Source organism: Piliocolobus tephrosceles, chromosome 6, assembly GCF_002776525.5.
Source record: "Piliocolobus tephrosceles isolate RC106 chromosome 6, ASM277652v3, whole genome shotgun sequence".
NCBI classification, from domain to species: Eukaryota; Metazoa; Chordata; class Mammalia; order Primates; family Cercopithecidae; genus Piliocolobus; species Piliocolobus tephrosceles.
The window spans coordinates 57,568,349-57,588,308 of record NC_045439.1 but is presented as its reverse complement, the minus strand read 5'-3'; the positions used below and the strand labels follow the sequence as shown (position 1 = coordinate 57,588,308).

The following is a 19,960-nucleotide window of genomic DNA, read 5'->3' as shown; positions in this document are numbered from 1 at the left end:
CCCCAAAAAAACCATTTATTAACTAGTCTATTAATAGATATTTAGGAAATCTGCAATTTGGGGCTATTATAAAAATTAGGCATGAGGCCGGGCACAGTGACTCATGCCTGTAATCCCAACACTTTGGGAGGCCAAGGTGGGCGGATCACTTGAGGTAAGAGTTCAAGACCAGCCTGGCCAACATGGCGAAACCCCATTTCTATTAAAAATACAAAAATTAGCCGGGCGTGGTATGGCGCACACCTGTAATAACAGCTACTCAGGAGGCTGAGGCAGGAGTATCGCTTGAACCCAGGAGTGAGAGGTTGCAGTAAGCCAAGATCAGGCCACTGCACTCCAGCCTAGGTAACAGAGAAAGACTCCATCTCAGGGAAAAAAAAAAAAAAATTCGTCATGAAATATTCTTATATATTCCTATGGAAGGCTGACATATCACCTGTTGTATTGTGATGATTCCTGCTTGGCTCCCACTGCCAGAGACAAACTGCAGATTCCTTCGAGTGGTACTCAGGGCCTCCATTTATCTATCTCACTTCTGGCCATGCCCCACTCTAATGCTCTGCCTTCCAGCTGTATTTAGACAACAGAAGTGCAGTTTCTGTAATCTTATTTCTCATCTCTAGGGCTTTGCCAATGTGGTTCTTCTAGCTGGAATACCTTTGTTTCTTTAATTTGTTGAGAACCTGAAGGTCTCAGCTTGGACCTCCCATCGGGAGAGTTTCCCTGGGCTTGCTAAGGTTGTCTTAGTTATTCTTTTCCTCTGATTCCCACAGAACCCTGTACCTGTACTTCGACCTCCCAGGACATTTTAACTCACTTCTTGTTTAGAGTTGTTCCAGAGCGGAGGGAAAAAGCTTCATAAGAGTATGGAAGAACATCTAAATCTCTAAGAGTCTAAGTGCTTGTAAAAATGACAACTAAACCACAGCAGAATCAAATGAGTCTGTTAAAAAAATTTTTTAACACTTATTTTTTGAATTAAAGTTTATTAATTGAAACAGGTGCTTTTTTGATAGTTCTTAAGTTTCTTTTGGTTTTAAAGTACAAAATCCTCTTCAAAATAGCATAAGATTTAAAAGGGCATGGTACTTGGAAGGATACTGCCCTCTAGTCTAATGGAATCAAAGGGGAAAAGAAATGAACACCCAGGCCCCCAGAAGAGTAGAAACCCAAGTGGTCTCTTGGCACTTTCTGTATTGCTCCATTCCTGTCTTTCAACCTGCTCTCTCTGGGTCAGATAAGTCAAGTATGTAACCCCCGTGCAGTTGTTTATGGAGGAAACATGGAGCAGATATAAAAATAGATGTTAGATGTTTCATCTTGAGGTGACAGAAGCAAAGGGCAGTTCTGAGAGAAGGGTATGTGGTTATTGGGCTGACTGAAAGGATAACATAAACAGGAGCTGCTGTAGACTCATCTGGTTTGAAATTAAGTCTGAATCATTTTTACTTAAAGAACATTATGCATGGTAAGCCGTATATTCTGTTTCCGTTGGATTTTGGTCAGATTTAGTCTCTATGCTATAAAAATACATGATTATTGTGGTGCTCTGGGGAAAAAAATCCTATCATGTTCCAAACAAGACAAATGAATGCATTGCCATGTAAAATTTTTATGATGATTTTAAATTTTAGGAATACTTAACTATAATAAAGGATAAATGTTTGAGGGAATGGATACCCCATTTTCCATGTCATGATTATTATGCATTGCATGTCTGTGTCAAAACATCTCATGTACTGCATAAATACATACACCTACTATGTACTGACAAAAATTAAAACTGAAAAAAGATGGAAGTCCAGTACTACAACGTTAAAAAAGAAAGAATTCTTAACTATAAATCTTTTATATTATAACCTCAGGTTCAAGACTAATAATTCTGTTATGTTTTATTTACAGGTCATGCCTTGACTGCATTGGTAAAAATTCTATCATGTTAGAAAGTCAGATATCTTTATTACCTCCTAAACTTCTGCAACAAGTACTCAAAAAAATAACATTTTGGGCTGCAGCTAATCACCGAGAAGAACAAAGAGTCCAAAAAGAAGAAACAGAAAATAAGTATCAGTGGATCAGTAGCAATTAAATTGTTATATACTCTACATATTTAGTATGTCTTCACATTTTAATCAGACTGTACATTTACACTCCCAAATTGCAGGCTCTATTTAAAGGATAAAATTTGGAATACAAATACTCTGTTAAGTGACTATATGCCATGGGATATATGGAAAAAAGATGTTAATGCAGATTAATTTATATTTGTAAACAAATTTCCTTATAAGCAACAGTAATTATTCTTTCTGAAAGTAAGTACAGTTATAACAGATTTTAACTCAAATGTGTATTCTTTACTGGAAAGATTACATACATTTGAGAATAAGAAATTACTCTCAAGAACTTCAGAAATCCCCAACATAATTTCATAAATATATAAATACATGTATGTATGCGAAAACACTACATATACACTTTCAGAAAGAATAAACTTTCTCAAGTCATTTTAAAGTTACCTAAGGTTCTCCTTGAATAACTAATACAGTGGGCCAAAAATTATAAAACAGGCAAACACCAGAATGGTATTAAATATTGAACTCCTGCCCTTTTCGACACTTACCTAGTAAAGTATTCTTAGGCATCATCATAACTTTTCCTCACCTTTATTCGAATAGAAGAATAAATGTCTTCAATTGTCTCTCCATTACCCCTAAGTTATTAGTTTGTCTAGTTTATGTATAAAGACCATGCTTTAAAGTACATAAAGTGGAGGTTTATTTATCATACAGGCTTTGAAACATTGAGAGGCAGTATTTTTATTAACATTTTAAGACATATTAAAATACATTTTGCCTTAGAAGACTGCTTCTAAAGTAATTTTTGTAAGTAATGAGATGGGATGGTAATCTAGTAATTTGACTTTATAGAAACCCCTCAATTTGGCCCACACCATTCCACAGAGTTATGCTCAAGACGGACACTGAAAAAATCTCATACCTTCCGTTTTATTTTCAGCATTACCATCTATACAGAAATAGAACACTGTATCTTTATATTCCTAAAAATGGTACTTTTGGCATAATTAAGAAATTTTTCTTCATATTATCACAATCATGCCCTTCCATTGAATTACTAATTACAATTAATTACTAAAAAGCTTGGTATATAAAATTATTCTCCACAATATTACCATGCAAGTTATCTCTGAAATTTAAAATGTTAAAGAAAAATATTTCTATATTGAAATATATATAATTTATAAATGAAAATTATAGTAGTTTGTAGTATTTCATTGAATTTTAGAGAGATATTTCATATATATTTACTGTATTTTGGATGTGTAAAGCTTCTATTTATGTATTGAAATATTTTTTTACATTTTATTTATTGTACGAAGTATATATAATTACTGTTTTCGTTTTTGTCAGTGTAAAGCAGTCATTAGAATTGATTGTACAAAAAATATTTCATTGTCAGTTTTCATTTTTCTATTTTTAGGCTGAATAACAGATTTAGAAAATGAATCTCACAAGTAATTCACATCTTAGAAGTAATTACCTTATTATGCTACGATGCTGATGAACTTTAGCATCAGTCTTTTATATTTAAGGCAAAAATATATCAAAATCTGATTAGATACTGATAGATGACATTGAGCAGAAGGAACACCGTTTTAAAATGGCTTCTGGATTATGTGAATGCCTTCGCCCGCCTCTTAGAAGAGCACCTCTATTTTTAAATGGTGTATTTGGAATATTAAAAGTTGGATTAGCCCCCTCAAAATACACACTCTGATGGGCTTTAAGAGAATGAAAATCTGGCCAGGTGCAGTGGCTAACGGCTGTAATCCCAGCACTCTGGGAGGCTGAGGCAGGAGGCTTGCTTGAGGCCAGAAATTCAAGACCAACCTGTCGTTAAAAAAACAAAAAACAAAAACTCAGTATATTACAGTTGTCAGAAGGGATTCTTTTAAGGTTATTACTATTTTTAGTGTGATATAATAACACATCAAAATTAGTGTACTTTTTTCCAAATAGTATTTTTGCAAAAATACCTTTAGAAATATTTTTTAGAGGCTGGGCATGGTGGCTCATGTCTGTAATTCCAGCACGTGGTGGACAGATCACTTGAGGCCAGGAGTTCGAGACCAGCCTGGCCAACATGGCAAAACCCTTTCTCTACCAAAAATACAAAAATTAGCTGGGTGTAGTGGTATGCACCTATAGCGCATATATATATATCTCATATATATATATGCATATCCATCATATATATGAGAGATATGTGTATACTTTGGAACTTTGTACCGTCAGTTGACACACACACTGATGTTTTCACCAATGTGGGTTTTTTTTGTTTGTTTTTTTTTGAGACAGAGTCTTACTCTGTCACCCAGGCTGGAATGCAGTGGTGCGGTCTCAGCTCACTGCAACCTCCGCCTCCCAGGTTCAAGCAATTCTCGTGCCTCAGTCCCCCAAGTAGCTAGGATTACAGGTGCATGCCACCACGCCCAGCACTAATTTTTGTATTTTTAGCAGAGACGGGGTTTTGCCGTGTTGGCCAGGCTGGTCTCAAACTCCTAACCTCAAGTGATCCGCCCACCTTGGCCTTCCAAAGTGCTGGGATTACAGGCATGAGCCACCATGCCCAGCCACCAGTGTGTTATTTAAACATGTATGTGAGAGAAATAAAGTCACTGTGATAGAATAATTGTCAGGGTAGTGCATACTACTGATGAATTAAAATTTAGATTTCAGAATTTCTGGGAGGAAAAGAAGCAATTTTAAGGAGCAGATGGTCCCCATACCCACGTTTTTTGGTGCCTCTTTCCATTGTATTAATTTAATTCTTTTGGAATTTCCACTTTGATGAAGTTACCATACAGTCCAGCATATAGGCACAGCATGATTTTTTCAAATCATTCAATGTCTGTTGTTTACATTATGGCTCATTCTTGGTGTCGTATATTCTATGGGTTTTGACATGTATATAAGGACATGTATTCACCAGTGTAATATCATACAAAATAGTTTCACTGCTCTAAGAAATCCTCTGTGCTCTGCCTGTTCATTCCTCCCTCTTCTCTAACCCCAGGAAACCACTGACCTTTTTACTGTTTACATAGTTCTGTCTTTTCCAGAGTGTCATATAGTCATACTGGCTTCTTCACTTAGCAGTATGCATTTAAGTTTCTTCCATTTATCTTCAAAGCTTGATAGCTCATTTCTTTTTAGAGTTGAATAATATTCCATTGTCTGAATTACCACAGTTTATCCATTCATCTACTGAAAACCATCTTGGTTGCTTCCAAGTTTTGGCAATTAGGAATAAAGCTGCTATAAACATCTGTGTGCAAGGTTTTGTATAGACATAAGTTTTCAGTTCATTTGGATCAATACCAAGGATCAAGATGGTTGAATCATATGGTAAGAATATATTTAGTCTATTAAGAAACCACCAGGCTGCCTTCCAAAGTTTCTATACTCGATGAATGAGAGTTCCTGTTGCTTCACATCCTTGCCGGCATTTGGTATTGTCAGTGTTTTGGGTTTCTTTGTTCTTTGTTCTACTAGATATGTAGTGATATCATATTGTTTTAATTTGCAATTTCCTAATGACATAGGATGTTGACATTTTTCATATGCTACTTGCCATCTATATATCTTCTTTGGCGAGGTGTCTGTTCAGGTCTTTTGCCCATTTTTCAATCAGGTTATTCATTTTCTTATTGTTGCGTTTTAGGAATTCTTTGTATATTATAGATAACAGCCCTTTATCAGCAGTGACTTGCAAAATTTTCTCCCAGTCTGTGGCTTCACTTCCAATTCTCTTAACATTGTCTTTCGCAGAGCAAGTCCATCTCATCAGTTCTTTATTTCATGGACTGTGCTTTGGTGGTGTATCTGAAGTCATCACCAAACCCAAGATTATCTAGGTTTTCTCTTCTACAAATGTTACAGTTTTATGTTTTACATTTAGGTCAGTGGCCCATTTTGAGTTAATTTTTTTTTTAAGGATGTAAAGTGTTTGTCTAGATTCATATTTTTGCATGTCACTGTCCAGTTGTTCCAGCACCATTTGTTGAAAAGACTATCTTTGCTTCATTAATATTGCCTTTGTTCCTTTGTCAAAGATCAGTTTACTATATTCATGTGGATCTATTCCTGAGATCTCCATTCTGCTGCATTTGCTTATTCTTTTGCCAGTACTACGCTGTCTTTAATACTGTCACTTTGTGGCAAGTCTTGAAGTTGGGTAGTGGCAGTCCTCTGATGATGTTGTCTTTCAATATTTTAGATCTTTTGCATTTCCATATTAATTTTAGAATCAGTTTGTCAATATGTACAAAATAACTTGCTGGAATTGTTATTGGGATTGCATTGAATCTGTAGATCAAGTGAGGAAGTACTGATATTTATTTATTTATTTATTTATTTATTTATTTATTTAGAGATGGAGTCTCGCTCTGTCACCCAGGCTGGAGTGCAATGATGCAATCTTGGCTCACTGCAACTTCTGACTGCTGGTTTCAAGCGATTCTCCTGCCTCAGCCTCCTGAGAAACTGGGATCACAGGCGCACAACACCACACCCGGCTAATTTTTGTATTTTAGTAGAGACGGGGTTTACATGTTCATCAGGCTGGTCTCGAACTCCTGACCTCTTGATCTGCCCGCCTCGGCCTCCCAAAGTGCTGGGATTACAGGCATGAGCTACTGCACCCAGCCAGAAGTGATAACAGTAAATCTCCTGTCCATGAATATGGAATGTATCTCCAATTATTTAGATATTCTTTGAAGATTTTCATCCAAGTTTTGTGCATATTTTGTTAGACTTATACCTATGTATTTCATTTTGGGTGTTGCTAACATAATGCTAATGTGTTTTTAATTTCAAATTCCACTTATTGCTGGTATAGGAAAATGATTGGCTCTTATATATTAATTCTGTATCCTGAAACCTTGCTATAATTACTTGTTAGCTCCAGGAGGGATTTTCTGGTCAGATTTTCTACATAGATGGTCATGTCATCTGCTAACAAAGACAGTTTTATTTCTTCCATCCCAATCTGTATAAAATTTCCTTTTCTTATCTTATTGCATTAACTAAGACTTCCAATATGATGTTGAAAAGCAGTGGTGAGAGAGGACATCCTTACTTTGTTCCTGATCTTAAGGAAAAGCTTTGAGTTTCTCACCATTATATCTGATGTTAGCATAGGTATTTTGTAGATGTTCTTTATTAAGTTGAGGAGATTCCTGTCTATTCCTAGTTTGCTGAGAGTTCTTATCATGAATGGGTGTTGGATTTTGTCCAGTACTTTTCCTGTATCTATTGATATGCTCATGTGATTGATTATGTAAATTGATTTTCTTTTTTTGTTGTTGTTGAGACCCAGTCTCACTCTGTTGCCCAGGCTGGAGTGCAGTGATGCGATCTTGGCTCACTGCAACCTCCACCTCCCAGGTTCAAGTGATTCTCCTGCCTCAGCCTCCCAAGTAGCTGGGATTACAGGCTCGTGCCACCACGCTGGGCTAATTTTTGTACTTTTTAATAGCGACAGGAGTTCACTACATTGGCCAGGCTGGTCTTGAACTCCAGAGCTCAAGTGATCCGCCCACCTTGGCCTCCCAAAGTGCTGGGATTACAGGCGTGAGCCACCGCACCTGGCCATTAATTGATTTTCAAATGTTAAACCAGCCTTGCATATCTGGGATAAATCCTACTCAGTTGTGGTATATAATTCTTTTTGCACAGGATTTGCTAATACAGATGTTCCTAAACTTTTGTTGGTGTTAAGTCCCAATAAACTCCTTGTAAATTGAAAATATAAATCAAAAAATGCATAGTACACCTAACCTACCAAACATCATAGCTTAGCCTAGCCTACCTTAAACACGTTCAGAATACTGGCCAGGCATGGTGGATCACATCCATAATCCCAGCACTTTGGGAAGCCAAGATTTGCAGATCATAGTCAGGACATCGAGACCATCGTGGCCAACATGGTGAAAACCTGTCTCTATTAAAATACAAAAAAATTAGCCAGGTGTGGTGGCGTGCAACTGTAGTCCCAGCTACTCGAGAGACTGAGGCAGGGCAATCACTTGAACCCGGGAGATGGAGGTTGCAATGAGCCAAGATTGGGCCACTGCACTCCAGCCTGGTGACAGAGCAAGACTCCGTCTCAAAAAAAAAAAAAAAAAAATGCTGAGAATACTTATATTAGCCTATTGTTGGGCAAAATAATCTAAGACAAAGCCTATTTTATAATAAATTGTTGAATATATTGAATACAGTATAGTACAGTATTCGTTGTTTACCCTCATCATCGCATGGCTGATTGGGAGCTGCAGGTTACCACAGCTGCCCAGCATAAGCAAGTATGATATTGCATATAACTAGCCCAGGAAAAGATCAAAAATCAAAATTTGAAGTACTATTTCTACTTAATGGTTATTACAGTCACACCATCATAAAGTCAAAAATCTTTAAGTAGAACCATAGTGAGTTAGGGACTGTTTGTATTTTGTTGAGAATTTTTGCATCTATATTTATGAGTGATATTAGTCTGTAGCTTTCTTACACTGTCTTTGCCTGGCTTTGATATTAGGGTAATGCTGGCCTCATATAATTAATTAAGAAATATTTTCTCAGGCCAGGCACAGTGGCTCATGCCAGTAATCCCAGCACTTTGGGAGGCCAAGATGGGTGGATCACTTGAGGTCAGGAGTTCGAGACTAGCCTGGCCAACATGGTGAAGCCCTGTCTCTACAAAAAATACAAAAAATTAGCCAGGTGTGGTGGTGGACGCCTGTAATCCCAGCTACTCAGGAGGCTGAAGCATGAGAATTGCTTGAACCCAGGAGGCAGAGGTTGCAGTGAGCCAGGATCACATCATTGCGCTCCAGCCTGGGAGATGAGCGAAACTACATCTCAAAAAAAAAGCAAAAAAAAAGAAGTAAGAATTGTTTTCTCTAACTCTAATCTTCTGAAAGAGATTGTAGAGAATTGGCATGTTAAAGTCTCCAGCTATTATTGTATTGGGGTCTGTCTCTCTCTTTAGCTCTACTAATATTTACCTTAAACATCTGGGTGCTCCAGTGTTGAGTGCATAGATATTTAATTGTTGGCCGGGCGTGGTGGCTCATGCCTGTAATCCCAGCACTTTGGGAAGCTGAGGCAGGTGGATCACCTGAGGTCAGGAGTTTGAGACCCTCCTGGCCAACATGGTGAAACCCCGTCTCTAGTAAACATACAAAAATTAGCTGGGCATGGTAGCACATGCCTGTAGTCCCAGCTATTTGGAAGGCTGAGGCAGGAGAATCACTTGAACCCGGGAGGCAGAGGTTGCAGTGAGCCGAGATGGTGCCACTGCACTCCAGCCTGGCAACAGAGCAAGACTCCATCTCAATAAAACAAAATAGTTATATCCTCTTGCTGAATTGACCCCTTTATCATTTATATAATGACTTTGTCCCTTACAGTTTTTGTCGTGAAATTTATTTTGTCTGAATAAGCATAGCTTCTCCTGCTCTTTTGTTTGTTTGTTTCCATTGGCATGGAACATCTTTTTCTATCCCTTTATTTTCAGACTGTGTCTTTATAGGTGAAGTGCATTTCTTCCAGGCAACAGATCACTGAGTCTTGTCTTTTTTTTTTTAATTCATTCAGCCACTATATGTCTTTTGATTGGAGACTTTAGTCCATTTACATACACTCAATGTTATTATTGATAAGTCAGGACTCACTCCTGCCATTTTGTTATTTGTTCTCCAGTTCTTTTGTGGTTTTCTCTTCTTTCTTTCTTGTCTTCCTTTTAGTAAAGATGATTTTCTCTGGTGGTATGATTGAATTTCTTGCTTTTTATTTTTTGTGTTTCCGTTATATGTTTTTTGATTTGAGGTTACTGTGAAGCTTGCAGATACTGTCTTAAAACCTATGATTTTAAGCTGATAGCTACTTAACACTGCTTGCATAAACAAACTAACAAGCAAAAGGAAAACTAATAAAACCTCTACATTTTAACTTCATTCCCCAGCTTTTTAACTTTTTATCTCATCTATTTATTATTGTCCTATATATGTCTTGAAAATTTGTTGTAGTGATTATTTTTGACTAGTTCATTTTTGTCTTTCTACTTAAGAGTAGTTTGCACACCACAGTTACAGTGTTATAATAGTCTGTGTTTCTCTGTGTATTTACTATTACCAGTGAGTTTAGTACTTTCAGGTGATTTCTTATTGCTCACTGACATCCTTTTCTTTCTGAATTGAAGTACTCCCTTTAGCATTTCTTGTAGGACAGGTCTGGTACAGATGAAATCCCTCAGCTCTTGTTTGTCTGGAAAAGTCTTTATTTCTTCTTCATGTTTGATGGATATTTTCACTGGACATACTATTCTAGGGCAAAAGTTTTTTTTTCCTTCAGAATTTAATTTTTTAATTTTTTTATTATACTTTAAGTTCTGGGGTACATGTGCAGGATTGTTACATAGGTATACACGTGCCATGGTGGTTTGCTGCACCCATCAACCCATCATCTACATTAGGTATTTCTAATGCTGTCCTCCCCCAGCCCCCCACTCCCCAACAGGCCCTGGTGTGTGATGTTCCCCTCCCTGTGTCCATGTGTTCTCATTGTTCAACTCCCACTTATGAGTGAGAACATGGTGGTGTTTGGTTTTCTGTCCTTGTGTTAGTTTGCTGAGAATGATGGTTTCCAGTCTCATCCATGTCCCTGCAAAGGACGTGAACTCATCTTTTTTTATGGCTGCATAGTATTCCATGGTGTATATGTGCCACATTTTCTTTATTCAGTCTATCATTGATGGGTATTTGGGTTGTTTCCAAGTCTTTGCTATTGTGAATAGTGCCGCAATAAACATACGTGTGCATGTGTCTTTATAGTAGAATGATTTATAATCCTTTGGGTATATACCCAGTAATGGAATTGCTGGGTCAAATGGTATTTCTAGTTCTAGATCCTTGAGGAATTGCCACATTTGTCTTCCACAATGGTTGACTTAATTTACACTCCCACCAACAGTGTAAACATGTCTCTATTCCTCCACATCCTCTCCAGCATCTGTTGTTTCCTGACTTTTTAATGATCGCCATTCTAACTGGTGTGAAATGGTATCTCATTTGTGATTTTGATTTGCATTTCTCTAATGATCAGTGATGATGAGCTTTTTTTCATATGTTTGTTGGCCACATAAATGTCTTCTTTTCAGAAATGTCTGTTCATATTCTTGGCCCACTTTTTGATGGGGTAGTTTGTTTTCTTCTTGTAAATTTGTTTAAGTTCTTTGTAGATTCTGGATATTAGCCCTTTGTCAGATGGATAGGTTGCAAAAATTTTCTCCCATTCTACAGGTTGCCTGTTCACTGTGATGACAGTTTGCTTTGCTGTGCAGAAGCTCTTTAGTTTAAGTAGATCCCATTTGTCAGTTTTGGCTTTTGTTGCCATTGCTTTTGGTGTTTTAGTCATGAAGTCTTTGCCTATGCCTATGTCCTGAATTGCCTCGGTTTTCTTCTAGGGTTTTTATGGTTTTAGGTCTTACATTTAAGTCTTTAATCCACCTTGAGTTAGTTTTTGTATAATAAGTAAGGAAGGGGTCCAGTTTCAGTTTTCTGCATATGGCTAGCCAGTTTTCCCAACACCATTTATTAAATAGGGCATCCTTTCCTCATTGCTTGTTTTTGTCAGGTTTGTCAAAGATCAGATGGTTGTAGATGTGTGGTGTTATTTCTGAAGCCTCTATTCTGTTCCATTGGTCTATATATCTGTTTTGGTTCCAGTACCATGCTGTTTTGGTTACTATAGACTTAGAGTATATTTTAAAGTCAGGTAGCATGATGCTTCCAGCTTTGTTCTTTTTGCTTAGGATAGTCTTGGCTATATGGGCTCTTTTTTGGTTCCATATGAAACTTCAAGTAGTTTTTTCTAATTCTGTGAAGAAAGTCAATAATAGCTTGATGGGGACAGCATTGAACCTATAAATTACTTTGGGCAGTATGGCCATTTTCACAATATTAATTCTTCCTATCCATGAGCATGGAATGTTTTTCCATTTATTTGTGTCCTCAATTATTTCCTTGGGCAGTGGTTTGTAGTTCTCCTTGAAGAGGTCCTTCACATCCCTTGTAAGCTGTATTCCTAGGTATTTTATTCTCTTTGTAGCAGTTGTGAATGGGAATTCACTCATAATTTGGCCCTCTGTTTGTCTCTTACTGGTGCCTAGGAATGCTTGTGATTTTTGCACATTGATTTTGTATCCTGAGACTTTGCTGAAGTTGCTTATTGGCTTAAGGAGGTTTTGGACTGAGACGATAGGGTTTTCTTTCTTTACTTTTCTTTTCTTTTTTTTTTTTTGAGACAGAGTTTTTGCTCTTGTTGCCCAGGCTGGAGTGCAATGGCGCAATCTCGACCAACTGCAACCTCCACCTCCTGGGTTCAAGCGATTCTCCTGCTTCAGCCTCCCAAGTAGCTGGGATTACAGGAATGCGCCTCCATGTCCAGCTAATTTTGTATTTTTAGTAGAGATGGGGTGTCTCCATGTTGGTCAGGCTGGTCTTGAACTCCCGACCTCCGGTGATCCACCTGCCTCGGCCTCCCGAAGTGCTGGGATTACAGGCGTGAGCCACTGCACCTGGCTGATGATGGGGTTTTCTAAATATACAATCATGTCATCTGCAAACAGAGACAATTTGACTTCCTCTTTTCCTATTTGAATGCCCTTTCTTTCTTTCTTTTGCCTGATTGCCCTGGCCAGAACTTCCAATACTGTGTTCAATAGAAGTATTGAGAGAGGACATCCTTGTCTTGTGCCAGTTTTCAAAGGGAATATTTCCAGTTTTTGTCCATTCAGTATGATATTGGCTGTGGGTTTGTCATAAATAGCTCTTATTATTTTGAGATACGTTCCATCAATACCTAATTTATTGAGATTTTTTACCTTGAAGGGGTGTTGAATTTTATCAAAGGTCTTTTCTGCATCTGAGATAATCATGTGTTTTTTGTCATTGGTTCTGTTTATATGCTGGATTACGTGTATTGATTTGCATATGTTGAACCAGCCTTGCATCCCATGGATGAAGCCAACTTAGTCATGGTGGATAAGCTTTTAGATGTGCTGCTGGATTCGGTTTGTCAGTATTTTATTGAGGATTTTTGCATCGATATTCATCAGGGATATTGGCCTGAAATTTTTTTGTTGTTGTTGTGTCTCTGCCAGGTTTTGGTATCAAGGTGATGCTGGCCTCATAAAATGAGTTAGGGAGGATTCCCTCTTTTTGTATTGATTGGAATAGTTTCAGAAGGAATGGTACCAGCTCCTCCTTGTACCTCTAGTAGAATTCAGCTGTGAATCCATCTTGTGCTGGACTTTTTTTTGGTTGGTAGGCTGTTAATTGCAACCTCAATTTTAGAACTTGCTGTTGGTCTATTCAGGGATTTGACTTCTTCCTGGTTTAGTCTTGGGAGAGTGTATGTGTCCAGAAATGTATCCATTTCTTCTAGGTTTTCTAGTTTATTGGCATAGAGGTGTTTATAGTATTCTCTGATGGTAGTTTGTATTTCTGTGGGATCAGTGGTGATATCCCCTTTATCATTTTTTATTGCATCTATTTGATTCTTCTCTCTTTTCTTCTTTATTCATCTGGCTAGCAGTCTATCTGTTTTGTTGATCTTTTCAAAAAACCAACTCCTGGATTTATTGATTTTTTGTGTGTTTTTGTGTCTCTGTCTCCTTGAGTTCTGCTCTGATCTTAGTTATTTCTTCTCTTCTGCTAGGTTCTGAATTTGTTTGCCCTTGCTTCTTTAGTTCTTCTAATTGTGATGTTAGAGTGTCAATTTTACATCTTTCCTCCTTTCTTTTGTGGGCATTTAGTGCTATAAATTTCCGTCTAAACACTGCTTTAAATGTGTTTCAGAGATTCTGGTATGTTGTGTCTTTGTTCTCATTAGTTTCAAAGAACATCTTTATTTCTCCCTTCATTTCACTATTTACCCAGTAGTTATTCAGGAGCAGGTTGTTCAGTTTCCATGTAGTTGTGCGGTTGTGAGTTTTTTTTTTTTTTTTGTTTCTTTGTTTTTTGTTTGTTTTTGAGACAAAGTCTCACTCTGTCGCCTCAGCTGGAGTGCAGTGGCACGATCTCAGCTCACTACAGCCTCCACCTCCCAGGTTCAAGTGATTCTTCTGCCTCAGCCTCCCAAATAACTGGGATTACAGGTGCCCACCACCACGCCCAGCCAATTTTGTATTTTTAGTAGAGATGGGGTTTCACCATGTTGGCCAGGATGGTCTCAAACTCCTAACCTCATGATCCACCCGTCTCGGCCTCCCAGTGTGCTGGGATTACAGGCATGAGCCACTGCACCCAGCCTTGAGTGAGTTTCTTAATCCTGAGTTCTAATTGGATTGCACTGTGGTCTGAAAGACCATTATGATTTCCATTCTTTTGCATTTGCTGAGGAGTGTTTTACTTTCAGTTATGTGGTCAATTTTAGAATAAGTGTGATGTGGTGCTGAGAAGAATGTATATTCTGTTGATTGGGGCTGGAGAGTTCTGTGGATGTCTGTTAGGTTTGCGTGGTCCAGAACTGAGTTCAAGTCCTGAATATTCATGTTAATTTTCTGTCTCATTGATCTGTCTGATATTGACAGTGTGGTGTTAATGTCTCCCACTATTATTTTGTGGGTGCCTAAGTCTCTTTGTAAGTCTCTAATAACTTGCTTTATGATCTGGTTCCTCCTGTATTGGGTGCATATATATTTAGGATAGTTGGCTCTTCTTGTTGAATTGATCCCTTTACCATTATGTAATGCCCTTCTTTGTCTCTTTCGATGTTTGTTGGTTTAAAGTCTGTTTTATCAGAAACTAGGATTGCAACCCCTGGTTTTTTTGCTTTCCATTTGCTTGGTAAATATTCCTCCATCCCTTTATTTTGAGCCTATGTGCGTCTTTGCATGTGAGATGGGTCTCCTGAATACAGCACACTGATGGGTCTTGACTGTATTCAATTTGCCAGTCTGTGTCTTTTCATTGGGGCATTTATCCCATTTACATTTAAGGTTAATATTGTCATGTGTGAATTTGATCCTATCATTATGATGCTAGCTGGTTATTTTGCCCTTTAGTTGATACAGTTTCTTCATAGCATCAATGGCCTTTACAGTTTGGTATGTTTTTGCAGTGGCTAGTACCAGTTGTTTCTTTCCATGTTTAGTGCTTCCTTTAGGAGGTCTTGTAAGGCAGGCCTGGTGGTGACAAAATTCTCAGCATTTGCTTGTCTGTAAAGGATTTTGTTTCTCCTTTGCTTATTAAGCTTAGTTTTGCTGGATATGAAATTCTGGGTTGAAAATTCTTTACTTTAAGAATGTCAAATATTGGCCCCCACTCTCTTCTGTCTTGTAGGGTTTCTGCAGAGAGATCCGCTGTTAGTCTGATGGGCTTCACTTTGTCGGTAACCCGACCTTTCTCTCTGGCTGCCCTTAACATTTTTTCCTTCATTTCAACTTTGGTGAATCTGACAATTATGTGTCTTGGAGTTGCTCTTCTCAAGGAGTATCTTTGTGGCGTTCCCTGTATTTCCTGAATTTGAATGTTGGCCTGCCTTGCTAGGTTGGGGAAGTTCTCCTGGATAATAGCCTGAAGATTGATTTCCAGCTTGGTTCCATTCTCCCTGTCACTTTCAGGTACATCAATCGAACATAGATTTGGTGTTTTCACATAGTCCCATATTTCTTGGAGGCTTTGTTCATTCCTTTTCATTCTTTTTTCTCTAATCTTGTCTTGATGCTTTATTTCATTAAGTTGATCTTCAGTCTCTGATATCCTTTCTTCTGCTTGATTGATTTTGCTATTGATACTTGTATATGCTTCATGAAGTTCTTGTGCTGTGTTTTTCAGCTCCGTCAGGTCGTTTACGTTCTTCTCTAAACTGGTTATTCTAGTTAGCAATTCATCTAACCCTTTTTCAAGGTTCTTAGCTTCCTTGCATTGGGTTACAACATGCTCCTTTAGCTCGGAGGAGTTTGTTATTACTCACCTTCTGAAGCCTACTTGTGTCAACTTGTCAAACTCATTCTCCATCCAGCTTTGTTCCCTTTCTGGCGAGGAGTTATGATCCTCTGGAGGAGAAGAGGCGTTCTGGTTTTTGGAATTTTCAGCCTTTATGCGCTGGTTTCTCCCCATCTTCGTGGATTTATCTACCTTTGGTCTTTGATGTTGGGGACCTTCGGATGGGGTCTCTGAGTGGACACCCTTTTTGTTGATATTGATGCTATTCCTTTCTGTTTGTTAGTTTTCCTTCTGACAGTCACGCCCCTCTGCTTCAGGTCTGCTGAAGTCTACTGGAGGTCCACTCCAGATGCTGTTTGCCTGGGTATCACCAGCAGGTATATTGCAGAACAGTAAAGATTGCTGCCTATTCCTTCCTCTGGAACCCGCCATATGCCAGCCAGAGCTCTCCTGTATGAGGTGTCTGTCGGCCCCTACTGGAGGTGTCTCCCAGTCAGGAGACACGGGGGTCAGGAACTCACTTGAGGAGGCAGTCTGTCCCCTAGCAGAGCTCAAATGCTGTGCTGGGAGATCTACTGCTCTCTTCAGAGCCATCAGGCAAGGACCTTTAAGTCTGCTGAAGCTGTGTCCACAGCCGCCCTTTCCCCCAGGTGCTCTGTCTCAGGGAGAGGGTTTTTTTGTTTTTTGTTTTTTGAGATGGAGTCTCACTCTGTCGCCCAGGCTGGAGTGCAGTGGCACCATCTCGGCTCACTACAATCTCCATGTCCCGGGTTCAACCAGTTCTTCGGCCTCAGCCTCCCAAGTAGCTGGGATTACAGGTGCCCACCACCATGCCCAGGTAATTTTTGTATTTTTTTAGTAGTGACGGGGTTTCACCATGTCAATCAGCTGGTCTCGAACTCCTGACCTCAAGTGATCCGCCCACCTCGGCCTCCCAAAGTCCTGGGATTATAGGTATGAGACAGTGCGTCAGGCCGACTTAAGTGAAGAAAATCTGGCCTCACACAGATACATAGTTAGAAAAGAGAGTTCCTTAAGGAGCCCCAGAAAAGATCTCCAGGTACCCACAGGGCTTGGAACTATACTTTGATACACTGAGAAACTGCTTATAATACAACTAATTAATGTGTTTCAGAGACTCTTTTTGTTGTTACTGTTCTAAGTAGGATAAAAGTATGGTTTGAAACATAAATAGTAAGTAAATCAAAGTGGATATTATAGTATTTTATTAAATGGCATGTATATATGAAATATAGGCTGAGCGTGGTGGCTCACGCCTGTAATCCCAGCATGTTGGGAGGCCGAGGTGGGTGGATCACGAGGTCAGGAGACTGAGACCCATCCTGGCCAACATGTTGAAACCCCATCTCTCTTAAAAATACAAAAATTAGCCAGGCAAGGTGGCGTGCGCCTGTGGTCTCAGCTACTCGGGAGGCTGAGGCAGGAGAATCACTTATAAACCTGGTGGGGGCAGAAGTTAGAGTGAGCCAAGATCATGCCACTGCACTCCAGCCTGGGTGACACAGCGAGACTCCACCTAAAATAAATTAATAAATAAATACACACACACATATTCAACATATATCTTTGACTCTAGGTAAAGATGTATTGATTTATGCATCCAGAAATGTTTATGGTACTAGATTTAGTCCCTTAGAAGCTGTGGCCCCTATGGTTCTAAGGATAGAATGTAGTGGGCAGAAACTTAGGGGATGTTAGTGATTATTATTATATTTAAAATGCCACAGGAGTGAAGCAATGATCTGATTCAAAGAGGGACTCTTTTATAAGGATTTTGAATGTATGATATTAGAAAATATTCCTCAGTCTATTCCTGATAATGGTAATCTCTTCCATTACCATGGTAACCCACTCATACCTGTGACAAATATTTTCTGAGTGCCTCTGTTGGGGAAACAGAATTAAAAACAAAATATTTTCCCAACCCAGAAAGCCTCTCCACAAAGGTAGTAGAGAAAGCGCTTTCATTTGTTGAATAAGCATTAAACCAGAATGTGATGTCTGTCACAGGCAATCTGCTAAGAGATTGCAAGGACAAAGAAATCTCACCTTTTCATATAGCCAAGCAGATACAAAGCATTACATATACGGTCTCAAACAATAACTAGTCTTCCAGTAAGAGGACTTAACAGTACCACTTGTCACACACAGTTCATCCTAGATTCACCTGATAAGGTGACTGTGTTAGCTGATTAGCTGTATTCAGAGGAAAAGCAAACTTCTCATATCTTTGACAGAAGGTGGTTTTGCAACATGCAGCAAGAGGCCACTGAAGTTAAGCTCATACTTCAAGCTTAGAATCTAACAGGGGAAACTAACAATAGACAAGTAATTAATTACATGATGGTTTTAATAAGTGGTATAGAGAAGTACCAAGGATGCTAACAGCATCTAATAGGGAACCTAAAAGTAGACTGGGGCATCCAGAAAGGTTTCCCCAAGGAAGTTCCAACTGAATTGAGAGGTGAAGAATAAGTCATGGCCGAGTGCAGTGACCCACACCTGTAATTCCAGCACTTTGGGAGGCCGAGGTGGGAGGATCACTTGAGGTCAGGAGTTCGAGACCAGCCGGGCCAACATGGCGAAACCTCATCTCCACTAAAAATACAAAAATTAGCCGGGAGTGGTGGCGGACACCTGTAATCCCAGCTACTTGGGAGGTTGAGGCAGGAGAATCACTCGAACCCGTGAGGCAGAGGTTGCAGTGAGCCGAAATTGTGCCACTGCACTCCAGCCTGAGCAACAGAGTGAGACTCCGTCTTAAAAAAAAAAAAAAGAGAGATAAACTTCCAAGAAGAAGGAACAGCAAGTGTGAAGGCCCTGAGCTAAAAGAGCTAGGTGTATTCGAAGAACTGATAGAAGGTGATAGAAGGGTAGGCCGGTGCGGTGGCTCACGCCTGTAATCCCAGCACTTTGGGAGGCCGAGGTGGGCAAATCACCTGAGGTCATGAGTTGGAGACCATGCTGGCCAACACGGTGAAACCCTGTCTCTACTAAAAAATACAAAAATGAGCTGGGTGTGGTGGCAGGCGCCTTAGTCCCAGCTACTTGGGAGGCAGAGGCAGGAGAATCATTTGGACCCGGGAGGCGGAGGTTGCAGTGAGCGAGATCGAGCCATTGCACTCAAGCCTGGGGGACAAGAGCGAGACTTCTCTCAAATACAAAAACAAACAAACAAAAAGGTGAGATAGAAGGGTAATGTAGCTGTAGCTGGAAGGAGGACACAGCCAGGAATTGAAGCTGGAAAGGCAAGCTGGGGCTGGACCATGCTGGGTCTTCTTGCACAGCACTGTGATGTGAATAATAATAATAATTATTATTATTATTATTATTATTGAGACGGAGTTTCGTTCTTGTTGCCCAGTCTGGAGTGCAATGGTGCCCTCTCGGTTCACTGTAACCTCCGCCTCCGGGCTTCAAGAGTTTCTCCTGCCTCAGCCTCCCAAGTAACTGGGATTACAGGCACCGGCCACCCCGCCTGCGTAATTTTTTTGTATTTTTAGTAGAGAAGGGGTTTCGCCATGTTGGCCAGACTGGTCTCGAACTCCTGACCTCAGGTGATCCGCCTGCCTCGGCCTCCCGAAATGTTGGGATTACAGGCGTGAGCCACCGCGCCCAGCCGAGATTTGAATTTTGGATTCTACTAAGGACGACGGGAGCCAGCACAAGGTTTTCAAGTGACTTGATCAGATTCACAAGGTTGGTTCACAACGAACTTCGATAATCTCAAAGTCTAGTGACCATAATTGCACTGGGAGAAGGCACTGCTGCAAGAATTCTGTGAGCCAGACAGATGAGGGCACCAACCAGGGTGGATGGCAGATAAGGTATTAACAGCCTCAAGGTGATTTGCTTCCTTGTTGAAGGCTTTAATTAATCCTCTTAAGTAACTTTCAAGTTCTTGAGTTCAAG

The 19,960-nt window shown here is 39.5% G+C and overlaps 1 protein-coding gene across 1 annotated transcript in view; it reads left to right on the top strand.

Moving 5' to 3' along the window:
* KLHDC1 (kelch domain containing 1) overlaps nucleotides 1-3,465 on the top strand; it is a 58,738-nt gene extending 55,273 nt beyond the window's left edge. The window contains exon 13 of the mRNA XM_023222661.3: nucleotides 1,903-3,465. Within this exon, the coding sequence (XP_023078429.2) occupies nucleotides 1,903-2,089 (187 nt within the window). The 3' untranslated portion in view covers nucleotides 2,090-3,465. The remainder of the gene's footprint in view (nucleotides 1-1,902) is intronic.
* Nucleotides 3,466-19,960: the final 16,495 nt, after the last annotated feature.